The sequence below is a fragment of the Apiotrichum porosum genome, assembly GCF_003942205.1.
Source record: "Apiotrichum porosum strain DSM 27194 chromosome Unknown scaffold_10, whole genome shotgun sequence".
In the NCBI taxonomy this organism is placed as follows: domain Eukaryota; kingdom Fungi; phylum Basidiomycota; class Tremellomycetes; order Trichosporonales; family Trichosporonaceae; genus Apiotrichum; species Apiotrichum porosum.
In genome coordinates this window covers 492,821-507,634 of record NW_021167117.1, presented here as the reverse complement: position 1 = coordinate 507,634, position 14,814 = coordinate 492,821, and the positions used below count along the sequence as shown (strand labels likewise).

The 14,814-nt window shown below is 60.6% G+C and overlaps 2 protein-coding genes across 2 annotated transcripts; both read left to right on the top strand.

Annotated features, from left to right (window-relative positions):
* Positions 1-1,123: 1,123 nt before the first annotated feature.
* On the top strand, positions 1,124-4,307 carry EHS24_001310 (uncharacterized protein; the record flags this gene model as incomplete). The annotated part of the gene is made up of 5 exons (XM_028617110.1): positions 1,124-1,274; positions 1,471-1,656; positions 1,710-2,235; positions 2,294-3,600; positions 3,718-4,307. The coding sequence occupies 5 exons, from the start codon at positions 1,124-1,126 to the stop codon at positions 4,305-4,307; spliced, it is 2,760 nt and encodes a 919-aa protein (XP_028474417.1).
* Positions 4,308-5,683: 1,376 nt separating this feature from the next.
* On the top strand, positions 5,684-6,073 carry EHS24_001309 (uncharacterized protein; the record flags this gene model as incomplete). The annotated part of the gene is made up of 1 exon (XM_028617109.1): positions 5,684-6,073. One exon carries the CDS (start codon positions 5,684-5,686, stop codon positions 6,071-6,073), a length of 390 nt encoding a protein of 129 aa, XP_028474416.1.
* Between the last annotated feature and the right edge of the window lie 8,741 nt (positions 6,074-14,814).

Below are 14,814 nucleotides of genomic sequence, written 5' to 3'. Positions count from 1 at the left end.
AGGCGGGGCGTGGATGAGCGTTATGCAACAGGCAGAGAGGACGCCCAGACGGCCTCCTCGTCTCTCTCTCAAAATCTCAAGCGGCGGCGACGGGATCAAATACGCACGTGCCTGGATATGGACGCGGTGGCCATACGGGCGGGAGCAAACGGGCACAATTTTTTTAGGAAAAGGCGGACGTTTAATGGATCTCCGTGTTTTCTCAATCTCGGCCAGGCACACACGCACCCGGCGCGTGTGTACGCGCCAGCCTGTCTCCGCATGCAGGTGGGCAGAGCAATGTGTCGGGCCGGCTGTGTGTCGACAACGTTAAGCGATGCAGATTACATTCAGCAGAGAGGCATGGCATTCAAAGGCAGAGGCGGTGGTACAGTTGGAGCGTCGCTTAATAGACCAAGGCAGAGTTGGCGGTTGCAGAATAGTTTCGTGCTCGCGGATATCTCTCCGGAAGAAGGAACACCACGGGCCACGGGGCGGCGGTCGGGTGGGGGGGGGGCATGACGACGGGGTCCCAAAAGGAAGGCTGGATCCTCCGCGATGCACAATAACGCGTTGCCACTGGCTCTGCCGTCCTCTGTAAATGACGCCTGACATGCACATGCATGCGGGGGCTGCCGAGGACTGGCCCAGAGGTGTCTCCCTTGTGGAGGTAAAGGACCAGCATGCGCGGAGTTTTGGTAATGTGGCAGTCCACACACCTCTCTCGCGGCCACACCCCTGTATCCTCCAGCACTTACGGGGCCTCACAGCGTGGTCCGATTTGCTTCCGTTGAATCAAGTTGGCCGCGCTGGGCTCCTGTTCGTCGCGCGACACCTTGGCTTCTTGCTCGCCATCTCACTACGACTCATACTCATCCCCCCCACTTCCCTCCCTTACCTCTTATCAGTCTCTACCTGCTTTACAGCATCCGGCGCGTAAGGTTCGACTCCACACCGTCAAACCGTCGTCTCTTCCTAGTCAAGTAGGAGAGATTCCAGTTCCGAACTAGGCCCCACGGCAAATCTCTTGTGGTCTGCACCGATCACGAGGCTTGGCCCAAGAGTCGTCTCGTTCAACCACCCTCCCCCCACACCCAACCCCATCACCCTTCCCCCCCACACACCCACACACACCACTACCACCATGTCAACCGTCGGAGAGCTGTCGAAGAAGTACAAGCCCGAAGTGGCCCAGCTGCAGGCAATCTTCCCTTCCTGGGACGAGGGAGACCTCGTCTTTGCGCTCCAGGACTCCAGGGGCAACCTCGAAGAGGCCGTCCTTGCCATCTCTGAGGGTAAGTGCTGATCGCTTGGCCAACTGCCAATGCTACCCCCGAAGACCATTGTTGCTGACACGCCTTCCCTTCTGGACCACCATCTACACGCCCCGTACTCTTCACCATATCCACCCGTTGGCACTTTCAATTGCCATCAACGCCATTTTCCTTGACCTTCCATTCGCGTTACCCCCACCTTTCATCAATCAAACAGGCCGCGCGTCCCAGTTCACCCAAGCCACCAAGAAGAAGCCCGTTAAGACTGCTGCGTCCAAGTCGCACAGCAGGAACGCCGACGCCGGCGGTTGGGAAACCTCGGACAACTTTGCCGCGGGCGGTCGCGGCGGTCGTGCCGGAGGACGTGGTGGACGTGGCGGTGCGGCGAGGGGTGGTGGTGCGCGTGAGTCCCCCGTTGAATGAAAATGGAAGGGCAAAGAGCTGACTGTTTTACAGAGGCAGTGCGTGGAGCTCGAGTCGGTCGGGGCGGTGCGCGCGGTGGTGGTCGTGGTGGCTTTGCTGGCGTGAACGGCAACGGTGCCAAGAAGTCTGATGGCCCCGCCGACGCATGGCCGACTACTACTGCGACGACCAGCGAGGAGTGGAACAACCAGGTCGAGCAGTCCGAGGCTGCTTCAGCGCACGAGGACGACGGTGGTTGGGGCGACGAGCCCGCAAAGGAGACTCCTGCGCCTACCAAGCCCGAGTCCAGCAAGGTTGACTTTGCGGCAGCGGCCGCAAAGTCGGTGGAGCAGGCCAAGAACACTGCAGCCGGCGCGTGGGGTGCTGGAAAGCCTAAGAGCCTCTCAAAGCAGGCTCCTCCTACCCCCGCCGCCGCTCCTGTTGCCCCTGTGGCCGCTGCCCCCGCAGCTCCTGCCCCCGTCGCCGCCGCTCCCGTCGCCGCTCCCACTCCTGTCGCAGCTCCTGCTGTCCCCGCAGTCCCTGCAGCCAAGCCCAAGATGACCTGGGCCCAGATTGCCAAGTGCGTACACCCGTGTTTGCTTTTTTTTTTCTTGCTTTTCTTGGCTGACCGTATGCAGGCCCGTCGAGCAGCCCAAGCCTGCCCCTCCCCCAGCTCCCAAGGCCGAGCCCGAGCCTGTGGCTGCCCCCGAGGAGCCTGCTCAGGAGGAAGAGGAGGAGGAGATTGAGACTGCCCCCGAGGCCGAGCAGGAGGAGGAGGCTGTCGTCGAGCCCGCCGAGGAGGTTGCCGAGGCTGCCGTTGAGGAGCCCGCTACCACCGAAGAGCCCATCGAGCCCGCCAGCAACGGCGCTGCCGAGGTCGACGCTCCCGAGCAGACCCCTGCCCCAGTTGCCGCCCAAGAGTCGTGGGCTAGCGACCCCGCAATTGTCGCTTCGACTGCTCCCGTCCCCGCGCCTGCTGCTGAGCCGGTCACCACCTACACTGGTCCTCCTGGCTTCAACACCATCGCTACCAAGGCTGTTGGCGGTACCACTCCTCAGCCCCGCACCAACTCGCGCGCCGCTCAGCGCTTCAAGGCCGACGGCCAGGCCGTCGTTCTCCCCGCCCAGGCCAGCGGTGTGTCGTCGGTCGAGGTCCAGTTTGGCAGCTTGAGCTTTGGCGGTCTCAACGGCGACGGCGTCGAGGCGCCCGTCCAGCCCGAGGTCCCCGCTCAGGCTGAGGTCGCTCGCGCTCCTTCGCCCGCTCGTGCTGCCCCCGCACCTGTTGCCGCTCCTGCTGCCCCCGTGGCCCCCGTCGCCGCCCCTGTCCAGGCGCCCGCTGTTCCCGCAGCCGCTTCGTGGCAGCAGCAGGTCCCCCAGCAGCAGCCTGCCGGCTACCCTCCCTCGCAGACTCTGCAGCAGCAGATGCAGGCCTACCAGTCGTACGGCCAGCAGCAGCCCCAGCAGCCTCAGCAGCAGCCTCAGCAGGAGGCTCAGCAGCACCAGCAGTCGCAGTACTACCGCCAGGACTACTACAACCCCATCGGCTCGCAGCCCCAGGCCCAGCAGCAGCAGCCTCAGCAGCAGCCCGAGCCCCAGCAGCAGCAGCCCCAACAGCAGCAGCAGCCTCAGCTCGCCCAGCAGGCTCAGCCCCAGCAGCACTCGTACGACGCCGCTCCCTTTGGCAACTACGGATCGCAGGGTGGTTGGAACCAGCCCGCTGCTCAGGAGAGCCAGTACGGCCACGCCGGTCGCTTCGACTCGTACTCGTCCGGTGGCTACCCCCGTCCTCCCGCCGAGGAGCCCAAGCAGGCCGCTCCTGCTCCTTCCCACGCCGCTGCCCCCGGTCAGCCCCAGCAGAACCTGCCACACCAGCAGCACCAGTACTACTCGGCTCTCGGCAACATGGGCTACTACCAGTCGGGTCCCTACAACCCCTACTACCAGTGTAAGTCGAAACGTCTATCAGGAGCTCTTGGGTATTCATCATTACACGACATGACAGCACCCAAAAGTCGTGCACCGACACTATAACTGTTGTGAGACCTTTGCTTACTCCTCCCAGACGGCCAGGCCCCCAACCCCGGCTTCCAGCAGTACTACCCCATGGCCGGCCGCAACCTTTACGGCCAGCCCGCTCCCCAGGCTCCCCCCGCGCCCATCCCCACCAACAAGCCCACTCCTCCTGCCGCGCACCACTCCCCTTACGGCGCGCCCAGCTACCCGTCGTCGTCGGGCTTTGACGACCAGTCGTTCGGTCTCGGCCGTTATGGTGACTCGAACAAGGCTGCCGCCGCTCCCCAGTCGGGTGCGGGTGCCCAGGGTCAGCAGAACCCCCAGCCCATCGGTGTCGGCGCCGGTTCGCTCCCCCAGTCGTACCCTTCGCAGCAGGGTATCCACAACTTCCTCGGCGGCCCCGCTTCGGGCTCGGCGCAGCCCAACCGCCCCCAGGCCGGTACTCCCGAGGACAGCTTCAAGGCCCAGGGTGCCGGTAACGCCGCATCGACTCCCGCCGCTGGCGCTCGCGTCCAGCCTCAGCAGCCCCAGGCGCAGGCCTTTGCCAGCTACCCATACGGTGGCGGCTACCAGAGCCACGAGTGGTCGCAGTATGGCCACTCGCGTAACGGCGGCTACCAGTCGGGCTGGCAGCAGTAAACAAATATCTTGTGCGCACCAGGCAGCGTGGCCAGGGCGTGAAATGGATGTATCTCGTTACGAGCATCCCTCCTATTCTGCTGTTCTCTCTCTGTCTCTCCTATCTCTCTCCACTCCCAACTTACTCTCTCTCCGAATTTCAAAATCAAAACGTCTCTTATTATCCGTGCGCACAAAACGTCAAGTCTTTCGATACGTTTTACCAAACTTCTCGACGCTCGCAACCGCAACCAAACTGGGGCGCGCAACCCCACCTCCTCTCTCCTCTCACGTTATCGTCGTCGTTCTCTGGAAATCTCAACACATTTTGTCATTGTGCAGTAGGGCTTGATATTGGAGTTGATTGATGCACTTGTCGATGATGGGTTTTGTGCCACTGCCCGGAGCCGCGTGTGCTGACCGGTATGCCGGGCTGTCACCGACTGACTAGCGCAGCGCGCAACGATCTGGGGGCGTCGCCTAGTGCAGCGGCAATGGTGACTACGAGGTATAGAGGGAGTTGCACAGGCCTCTCTCTGTACGGCTGTCTCCTCGGATCACGTGCCAGGACTGACTGCACCGACGGTACTGTCTAACCATGAACGAATCACAAGAGAGGACTGCGGCACTGTTGTGAATTTGTGTGCGGATATCGCGCGTATCTGGCACTGCATGTTGACATGGTCTAGCCATGTGCTGCGGATTCGATAAACCGATAAAGGACAGCTTTATTGGCGATGTTGGTGCGCCACAGTGAAAAGTGTGGCACGCATGCGCTCCCTCCGACGATCCGACAGCAGCATTGACCCCATGTCTCTGCCGCCTCTGTGACTTGCTCGGGCCCCTAGGAGTCGTCTGCATCCCCTTTCGCAAGGAGATCTGGACCCAACGTCGACAGCGTGCGCCGTCGCATCGCCTCTTGGCCATCGCTTGCGACTAGCGAAATCTAACAGTCCCACAGCCGACAACTAGTGGAACCAGTTCGCACTTGCAAACCCCGCGCCCGTGGCTGGTAGTTGCCATCCACACGCCGGATGCGCGATGTCTTGGAGTAGACGCGGTCTAAAGCGAGCTTGCAGGACGGGGTGGGGAAGGGGATCTCAGACCCATGTGAAACGGCCAACGTCTGAAATAAAAAGCACAGAGCGAGTTGCGAAGCGACCTGGAGCCGCCAAAAGGTGGAGGTGGGTGACGTCAGGTCCAGTCAACTGGTTGTGCACAATGCCCGCCGCATTGGTGTATTTATGTTTTGACCTGTGCTCGACCTCTTCTGCTTCTTCCCCATCCCCCTCGGCTCTCCCCTTCACTCCGCTCGCTTCTCACTCCTGCTGTTTGCCAGCTCTTCGCTCTTCGCTCTTCACGCGCACAACAACCCCCACCAAAGCAACTCGAACACAATGTCGCTCGACCACGTCGCTATCCGCGTCAAGGACTACCCCGCCGCCAAGGCCTTCTACACGACCATCCTCGCGCCGCTCGGCAGCACCATGCTCAACGAGCCCGCCCCGCACGTCTGCGGTTTTGGCAAGGACGCGCCCACCTTCTGGATCTCCACGTGCCCCGAGGGCAACCCCGGCAACATTGACACTCCCACGCACGTTGCGTTTGCGTGCAAGAACAGCCACGAGGTCGATGCGTGGTACGACGCCGCGATCAAGGCCGGCGCGACGTGCGATGGCAAGCCCGGCATCCGCGCCCACTACCACCCTGGCTACTATGGCGCGTTTGTCCTCGACGCCGACGGACACAAGATCGAGGCCGTCACTCACACCGGCGTCGCCAAGTAAACGGATCAAACGGAGGCGGGCGTTTGGATTCGCAGGCGCACAGCTCGGTCGCTCGTTAGTTATGTCTAATACGCAGTCAAGTCAACGCGTATGGTCATGCAGGACATGATGCAGGTTGCTGGAGAGGGTTCCACTGGGGATCAACTCGAGTCGTGGTAATTGAGCTGTTCTGACGTTCCACCGTTTCTCGCGCCTTTTGACGATCACTCCTTCAGCCCCGTTGGCCAAGCCCACATCCATCCATCCATCTTGCCGTCCAACACTTGGCTCCTTGTGCTCCGCCACCGGCTTGCCATTGTGCCAGACGCATTGCCACGCGTTGCCCAATACGTCGGCCGATCCGTCGCTGCGCTCATGGGCACGGCGAGACGTTCGAGCTCCCCGTGTTTGAGCAGAACGTAGCAACGCAACCCAGTGAGACAACCTCTTGACAGCAACCACCGCCGTCAGCACATGGACTCAAGAATCAATACTCGTGACATCTGTCGTCCAAGTCGCTGTTCCCGACCACAGTCAACAGCCAACTGCGCCGCGTCTGGTGTTCACCTTGCGTACTTTCCTGACTGGGGGCTAAGATCCATTTATAGTGCACTGAGTGTGAGCACGTGCAGACTGTATCACTAACCATGCACCTGGTGAGGTGGTCCCGACCAGGCTCGTAGGGCGCGAGAAACTGACAGGCCTCTTGCAATGTATGTGGCAGAATTACATTCAATAATACCAACAGGCGCTGTGGGCGTACAGAGACAACCTCTGATAGGGTTGGCCCTGTAGAGCAATGCAGAGCACAGGTGTGCGACTGCTGTGTCTGCCAGTGGCCAGTGGTAGTCGCCCTTGCATGGAAGGTGGATACCGGGCAGTATGTCTGATCGTATCCGTGTCCGTATCATCCGCCACTTTCAACAAACTTTTCGACAACTGCCACAGACACCTCCAAAGCATTGCGACCCCCGGCGAGCGTCCCCGTCCCCGTCTCCGTCCCCACCCCCGTCCCCGTCCCCGTCCCATCGCCGAGCCCTGTCTTGTGCACTACTATCACCATGCCCTGCTCGTGCTCGGCCATGCCAAGGACCGCTCTCATCAAAAATCTCGCTACTCGATTGTGATCTGACACCCCCTTTACCCCTCCGGATCTGCCACAGGGAGGTTCTGGCCCTTCGTTGCCCACCCGGTCCGACTCTCCGGCGCCGAGACATACACATCTGTACGCAAAGACTTTTTTTTTCTTTCTTTCTCTCGGCGTGGCGTTTGACCCCCGGCGCCAAAGCTTGCTCGGACAGGCCCCCCTGCACAGTACATGCTGCCGCGCGCACCAGCGATCCACCGAGCGTCTGTTGCACGGGGATGGTGGGGGATGTGTTTATCCCCGTTCCCCCGGGCCCATACCCAGGGGCGGTGCAGGCTGTCGAAGATCCCCCCCCCAATCGAGACTGTGGAGACAGGAGGCTTGGACGATGGATAAATCTCGATCTCGTTGCTTTTTGCAGAGCCTGGGGCTGTGGCAGGGAGAAAGGAAAGAGTTTTCCCGGACTAAATGAGCGGGTGATGTCAGTGGCGTGGCCACTTACACTCTGGTACTCTGGCTGAACGGAACGCCTCCTTTTTCGCGGTTTTTTATTTTGCCGTCTGTCAGTTTTTCTTCTTCTTCTTCTTTAGGGCCTCGCACTCTTTTGACGCATGTGTGCGGCGATGGCGGCGATACGGGGCACACGGTGACGTCGAGCGCGGCCCTATGGGTGGGGTGGTGGGACCCGCCGCCGATCCAGCCAGATGTGGCGCCGATCCCACTGACACACACCCCACCTTCACCATGACACCAGTTGGCGTCGCCGCCCTTTGGTCCTGATGCAGAATGTGCGCACTCTGGACTGCCGTGTCTCGGCACCAAGGCTCTGAGCACATCGGGTGGTCGTGTGCGTCGACCAAGGTCAGAGAGAGGCGTGTGTCCATGAGAGTGGGACTCTAGGAGGCAGTGGCGCAGTGGTTGTGTGGGTGGGTGTCTTGGACAAGGCCCACAGCGCCACAGCAGCTGGGCACTGCGCTCGACCACTAGTGGATGACCGATTAGCTCCACTCGTTCATTGCGCATCCAGTTACTACAACGAGGCCAAAGAGACGGACTAGCTCTGCCGGCGCCATCTCCTATTGAATGCAGTACCAAAGTCTAACTTCAACATTAGGACCAAAGGTACTCACAATGGGGCCTGTGGTTTGAATTGATGGCGAGTTCAATGGCCTGATGCTCTAAACTCAAAATGACCCCACACACTTGGTCTAGTGTAAGGCCTACGCAACTGCCTCGCTTGGCAGCATGAGCAACATGACACGAAGGATGTAACTGTGCCCAAATTGCAGCCAACAATGTGTCAATGTCGCACGTACAGCATGCGTGGAGAGGAGCAGGACAGTGGTACAGTGGCGGCGACGCACACCAGTTTATGACTGCAACCCCTTGCCAGCCCCTTGCCACCCCGTCAGTGCCATATATGTGCTCATGCTGCCATCATCCTTGTTTCTGTCCCCCTTGCGTCTCCAGATGATGCAGACGGGGTATTCGTGTCACAGCCAAGGCGTTTACGTGGGCTGTGTTTGCTCGTTCCCTATTGCAGAAGCCGAAACCAAAGCATGTTCAAAGGAGAACGTTAAGAGTAGTGTCACTGATCCACCCACTCACTGCCGAATGCAGTTCGACTGGAAACCAAGTTGGATAGTGCACTCTAATAGGCATTCGTTACCCGCCACATTGGAATGGTAATGCAAAGTGCAGAACGACGGCGAGTTAGTTAATTGAGCTTGCAGCTGTACCGCAACCTGGGAGCAGGGCTTCTGGCGGCGTGACCGTGGCTGGCGGACACGGGGCAGTGCGGAACACACTTGCTGCGGGCCTTGGGTGTGGTGGGGACGAGTATCTCCGCTGCCACAACAGACGCAGCACATTGGTGCCTCGGAAACTCTGTCGATCTCCACATGTCGACTGCCATCTTTGGCTTTCCGTCGTGTTCGTACTATAACATCCCATGCCGAAGTGGCACTGTAACGTTGCTGGCTGTGCGTGGGTGCGGATGAGCGAACTGACGGACCGCCGACGACAATCGCGACGGTGCCGGCAACGCAGTTGCGGGCCTGAGCCTTCAGACTAGGGGATTGCGATGTGGATTCGCGGTTACTTTCTTTACGAGATAACGTGTCTTGCGGAGGAGTACGGCGCCCATTTATGGCATTCATGCCACCGTGCCAATCGATCAGAGAGCGCGTACGGCCCAGCCCGCCGAGCCAAAACGTGCCCCCTCTTCGCAGCCGTCGTGAACTGTCGTCCGTAGACAGGTGTGCGCCGCGCTCTGTGCGTAGCATGCGTAGCCAACGCAGTCCAACGCCGCCGCCAACGACGCGCCAAACCCAACTCGCGAATATACCTAGCCGTAAAGGGCCCACAAGCGTGCGTTCCTTTCATAACGTTCAAGACCATACGGCCTGGAGGCTGGCAGCCACGCGTTACACGCTCCTGGGCCGCTGGGCGGACATGGCATGGCTGCAAGCTCGGTAGCCCCGACATCCCGACACTGTCGAAGGGAGTGCGCAGTTTGGGGGCGGCGCTACTGCGACGAGCCCCATGTATCCAGCTGCTGTCATCGCTACTCAGGCCCCCCCGGCCCCTCCGTGGTCCCCTCCCTGCTGTACCTCCGTATTCGCCGCGTCGCGCGTCGCGTAGCGGCCAGCGGCCTTCGGCATACCTGCCCCCTTGGCTTGCATCAGCTTGTCTTGCATCAAACCTGACTCATTATAGCCTCATGTTCGTGGCGTGTGGCCTTGGGCAAACGCCACATCAGCCACAGTACACTGGTACACTATACACTGGAATGCTGGCGCCGTGGTCGCGGCCTTGATCGGGATCTGTTTCGCTGGATCGGAACGCCGTTCTGGATGCTGACCACTGGCCAGTGGACAATTGGACCATTGGACCACTACTGTGGGCTCACGCACGGGCGGGAATCCGGGACGAGATTGCGCCACGGGCACCACACTACTTTTCAATCGGCCATCTAGCCACATCTGCATCGTCGTCGTCGTCGTCGTCGTCGTCGTCGTCGGCGGCGTCGCATGCACGCCGCATCGTCATTGGGATCATTGGGGGGGCGATTAGTGTGGCTCCATATGGTGTGTGTGTATTTTGAATTGGGCCTCGGGGCCGTAAAGACAGTAATTAGTGAGAGATTATCCGACGCTAATGGACCGAGTGATCGGCGGACGGCGTGGGAGATCCCCATATGGTCCCATGAGGAGCCACATCTGATCCCCATGGCCTCCATATGATGGCCGACGGGCTGTGGCCTGGGGTGTCTTGGGTCCTTGGAAGCTCAGGTTTGAGGAAAGCGGACGAGTGCATCGCCGAAGTAGGGGACCGGCTACAGAGCTACAGAGGCTTGGGGGGTCAAGCGCCATCTGGCCATGTGCGGAATTTGAGCAGCAAGCTCCGACGTGGGATTCTAGGATCCAAAGGGAAACGGGGGGGGCTGTGAGTGCGTTGCGTTGTACCGAGTGGCGGCCGGTATGCTCGGGTGCGGATAGAATGACGACGGAGTTGGTCCGACACGCACAAATGGGCGTCTGGCGCTCGCCTGTGCAGCAACGGTCTCGGAACGACAAGAGGGGGTGTGTGTGGCCAGGTCGTATGGGTTGCGGGGGGTTTCGATCGATCGGCCGCCACCTGGCGAGGACGCTCACTTGCCCTGTACTGCGGCGGAAACGTTCATAGCCGGAAAAGGAGTTAGTTAGTCACTCGATGCAACAAGAGGTCCTCGAAGTCTGTGCGTCATCCTGCAGGACACAGGCCGGTATCATAGGAATCGGGTGGTTGGCGTCGGTCTGCTTTGTAGGAGCGGCCGTCAGCCATGAACCAGTTGTTGCTGTAAAATGCCCGCAAGCCCCCGAAATCGGTGCATTTGGTGCACCCGACAGGCGCTGTTGCTCCTCAGATCCTCAGGCGGCGCCGTCATGCCTGGCACTGCGTGCGTCGCCGGCGCCGTCGGCGTTCGGGAGGCGGCAGGTAGGTGCACGGATGCCGGATGCCTGATGATGGCCTGCGGATACAAGCACGGGTTGCAGGCTGCGGGCTGCGATCAGCGGGATCGTCGCGTCGATCGACGACCCCCCCCCCCCCGGCCGCCAACCTGCCACCACCAAGGCAATGGTCGACATCAGCGTGAGCACCTTGTCCAAACATGCAGTGCGTCACCTTGACACACATCCACGCGTGGTGACGAGAAGCAACAGTGGCAGACGTTCACTGCACCCCGCGGGGTAGGCATTAGTCTGGGTTAAACTGGCGGTACCTCTCCCGCTTCCGACTCCCGCATTGCGGCGGTGGTGTGTGTCGCCATACACGTCCGACAGGTGTGTGGGAGCATGCGCTTCGCACTCGCCTGCCGTTGACCGCTGCGAGCCGCCCGCCACTGAACCTTGTGGACACTGACCCCAAAGCTCGAAGCGCAGGCTGCCCCTTCCGCCACATTGTGGCATCCGCACCCACCCACCCACACACTCACACGCACGTATCTTGCAGAAGGTGACAGTTTTTGGTTCCCCACCTTCCCTTACGCGGAAATACCTTCTGTTGGCTTGTTCCCAACGATAAGCACATGCCGCCCTGGGCGCTTCCTATGCTCCTGTTCGTTCGCAGCCCGTGATGACAAACACTCCGCGCGGAGTTTGTCGAGCGCCAACGCAGGCAAGAACGAGAGGGGCGTCCGTGACGTTTGTCTACTAGACGGATGTTGGTCGGCCGAGGATGACCCGGCCCCTTGCATAGAATACCAATGGAGGCGAGATAGGATTGTCCTGGGCCACAAAGTTCAATGGCAGCGCTTATCCCAATTGGATCTGCAGATCTGCGTTTGCTTCAAGCCTCGCGCCAGCGAAGACAGAAAAAAATGAATCCAAAATGCAATCCTCGGCCTCTGCTTTTGCTGAACCGACGTCGGTCCGTCCCTTTTCCTGTTGTTGCATTTGCTCTTTGCTTTCGACTCCTGCAACTGTATTTTCGGTGGCGCAAAGGTGTGCTGTGTGGACGGATAGTTCAGAAGGTCTCCAGGGATACTGCAGGGAGAGGGGGGGTATGCAGCGCTTGTTTTGTTAACCGGCGGCGGGCAGGACCAGAGGTACGTCGGAGGTGATGCCCAAGGAATGAGGCCGCGGCGCTGCGGCGAACCGAGACATTTGGGAACGACAGGAGGCCAGGACGGCCAGGACATGGGCACATGGCAAAAAACCCACCAACCTCGATCTAGGGAGTGTGGGCTACAGGGTCACTTAAGGTTGCACAGGTGGCCCAAGAGTTTTGTCTCTCCGGCCGTTTTCCTCCTCCTCTTGACCTGTGCTCGCCTGCGTGTTTTGCAGCCGAGCATCCTCACCGTCATCGACCGGCTGCTAGCGGTTCCCAACGGCTGTCCCCTTCGATCTCATGCCCGCGTTCCCCAGGCGGCCGATCCCCATGGCGGCAGGGCCCACACACGGAACCCGGCCATCGGAAAGTTGCGAGAAAACCCATAAACCTATGCACGCACGTACGTCCGCCACTCCGAGACCGACAGAGATCCCAACAATCAGCCTACAGCCTGCCAGCGCTGCAGCGGTGCTCGCCGCTGTGGCCTCACCCCAAACGCCTCCCTCCCCCCCCACCTCCGTCATCCTCGGCCATGGTCCTAACCTTGGACGCCACTGGTGACCGTGTACGCCGTCCGTCGGAGGGGGTGTGGGTGGTGCTCTAGCGGTAGAGGCACCACCTGGGGCCAAGTGCGTACACCGAGATCTGATCTGCGAAATGGGTTTCTCAACCAGACGCCGTGCTGCAGTTTGGCCAGGCCGTGCCCGTGTGCAGATGCATTGGAGTGCATGTTGGATGGCGGTGGGACAGGCGTAGAACGTTTTGGCGGGACACCGAGCCCGCGCCAGACGTGTCACGGCGGTTCGTAGAGTCCAGGCTTGTGTTGTTTCCACAAGGCATCGCCTCTCGTGCCGTTGCTGGCTCGCGAGCAATGTCAGTGCCACTAGTACTGGGACTACTACTGCTACTGTGTCATCATCGATGGATACTGGGTTCCTTTGGTGCCTGCAGTTCCCCGGCCTGCTTTGTTCTGGTCGCCTCCCGACCCGCGCGTCCCGATGGACGATGGACGGATACCGCGGATGACCGTGACAAGAGACTGGACGAGGTTTCTTGGGTTTATACAGAACGGCACATGGGCCGCACACACCCCTTCATCGTCGTTGCTCCAGTCATGTCTGTCAGGCAAGAGCCTTCTTCGCGTCCAGCGTTTACCAGGTCAGGCCCCCGGCACGCCGGTGCCTCGGCCGGCCGTGACGCGCGCGCGCGCGACAAGACTAAAAAACTACGGCATGACTGTACGAGAGCGACGACAAGCCCGAAGAACGGACTGCTCGTGCTCGGTCACTTCAGGGCGAGGAGGTATACGCAAGAGAACTCTGTATGCTGACAGAGCCAAAGAGACCACTCTCGGAGGCTTAACCTCCGACCTTGTTCGGTGAGCAGACTCAGGCTCAGGCTCCAAAGTAGAGCAGACGGAAGAGGCCCGTGGCCCGTGGCCCGTGGTGCGTGGTGCGTGTGGGACATGCCACTTTTTACGGCCGCTCTACGCGACCAAGCGGCCCAACTTTGTGCTTGGCTTTCCGCAGTCGCCGCTGCTAGCCGCAGCCAGCATAGCATACATACGCACGGTCCTTTGTCTTTGCGACCAAATCCAAGATGGACCGAGACAGGCGGCGTATGCTCGACACGACGACCGAAGATGGGCGGGCAGAATAGACAAGCCAAAAAAAAAACAAGAGTGGTTCCTAAATTTGCACAGCCATTTGCGAGAGCGGCGGGCGCGGAGTATCATCAGCCGTGGGCGGCTTACAAAGTATGTGCCAGCCATGGCCAGCCTTGATGACTATGAGGGGGCCGCGGTGGGAGGGGGGCGGCGCCGATGATGATGCTGCGCATACGGACATGCGCGTGCGCGCACGCGTTATGATGCATGGTGGCGGGGGTTGCCCGGGGGGGGGGGGGGGGGGGGGGAGTTTAGGCAGCCGAAGAGGAGAGGAGAGGGGTGCCAAGGGTCGCCTGGCGGGGGGGGGTTTGAGTGGTGCGATTCAGCCGAAACCAAACGTTCATAAGAGGCCGTGATACTGTATGTAATTGCGGGAATGAGAGTGAGCCACCGCCAGGGCGAATCATCCCAGCAGAGGGCAGCGCGCGAGAGCGAGAGCGAGGGAGAGGGACGACCCACCGAGAGCGAGGGGAGCCACCAAAGGGGGTTTTTGGGCGACGAACAGGATCCCCAGGGCAGCGTCTCTTCTGCTCCTTTCCCTGGGTGCGCGCGCGCAAAAGGCGTTCCGGGAGGCGGCGAGAGAGACGTTGCTGCTGTTACAGAGCTACGAGAGACAGAACTGCACCAGTCCACTCTTCATACGCGCGGCCGGCCGAGCGGGGCGGCGATCGTGGTACGCACAAGACAGCAGAGCGAGAGCGTCCCCGCCCATGCTACGCTCAGACAGATGATGTACTCTCCTTGCTTATAACTCCAACCTCCCCCCTCCCCCTCTCTCTCCAGTCCCTCTCCTCCTCTGCCTCCTCTGCACGCACAAGACCCCACACCCCCTCGCCAGTCTCCAGTCGTACAACATTTCTGCCTCTCCACTCCCCCTCCTCCTCATCTCGACTATCTCTACCTCTCCCAACTACT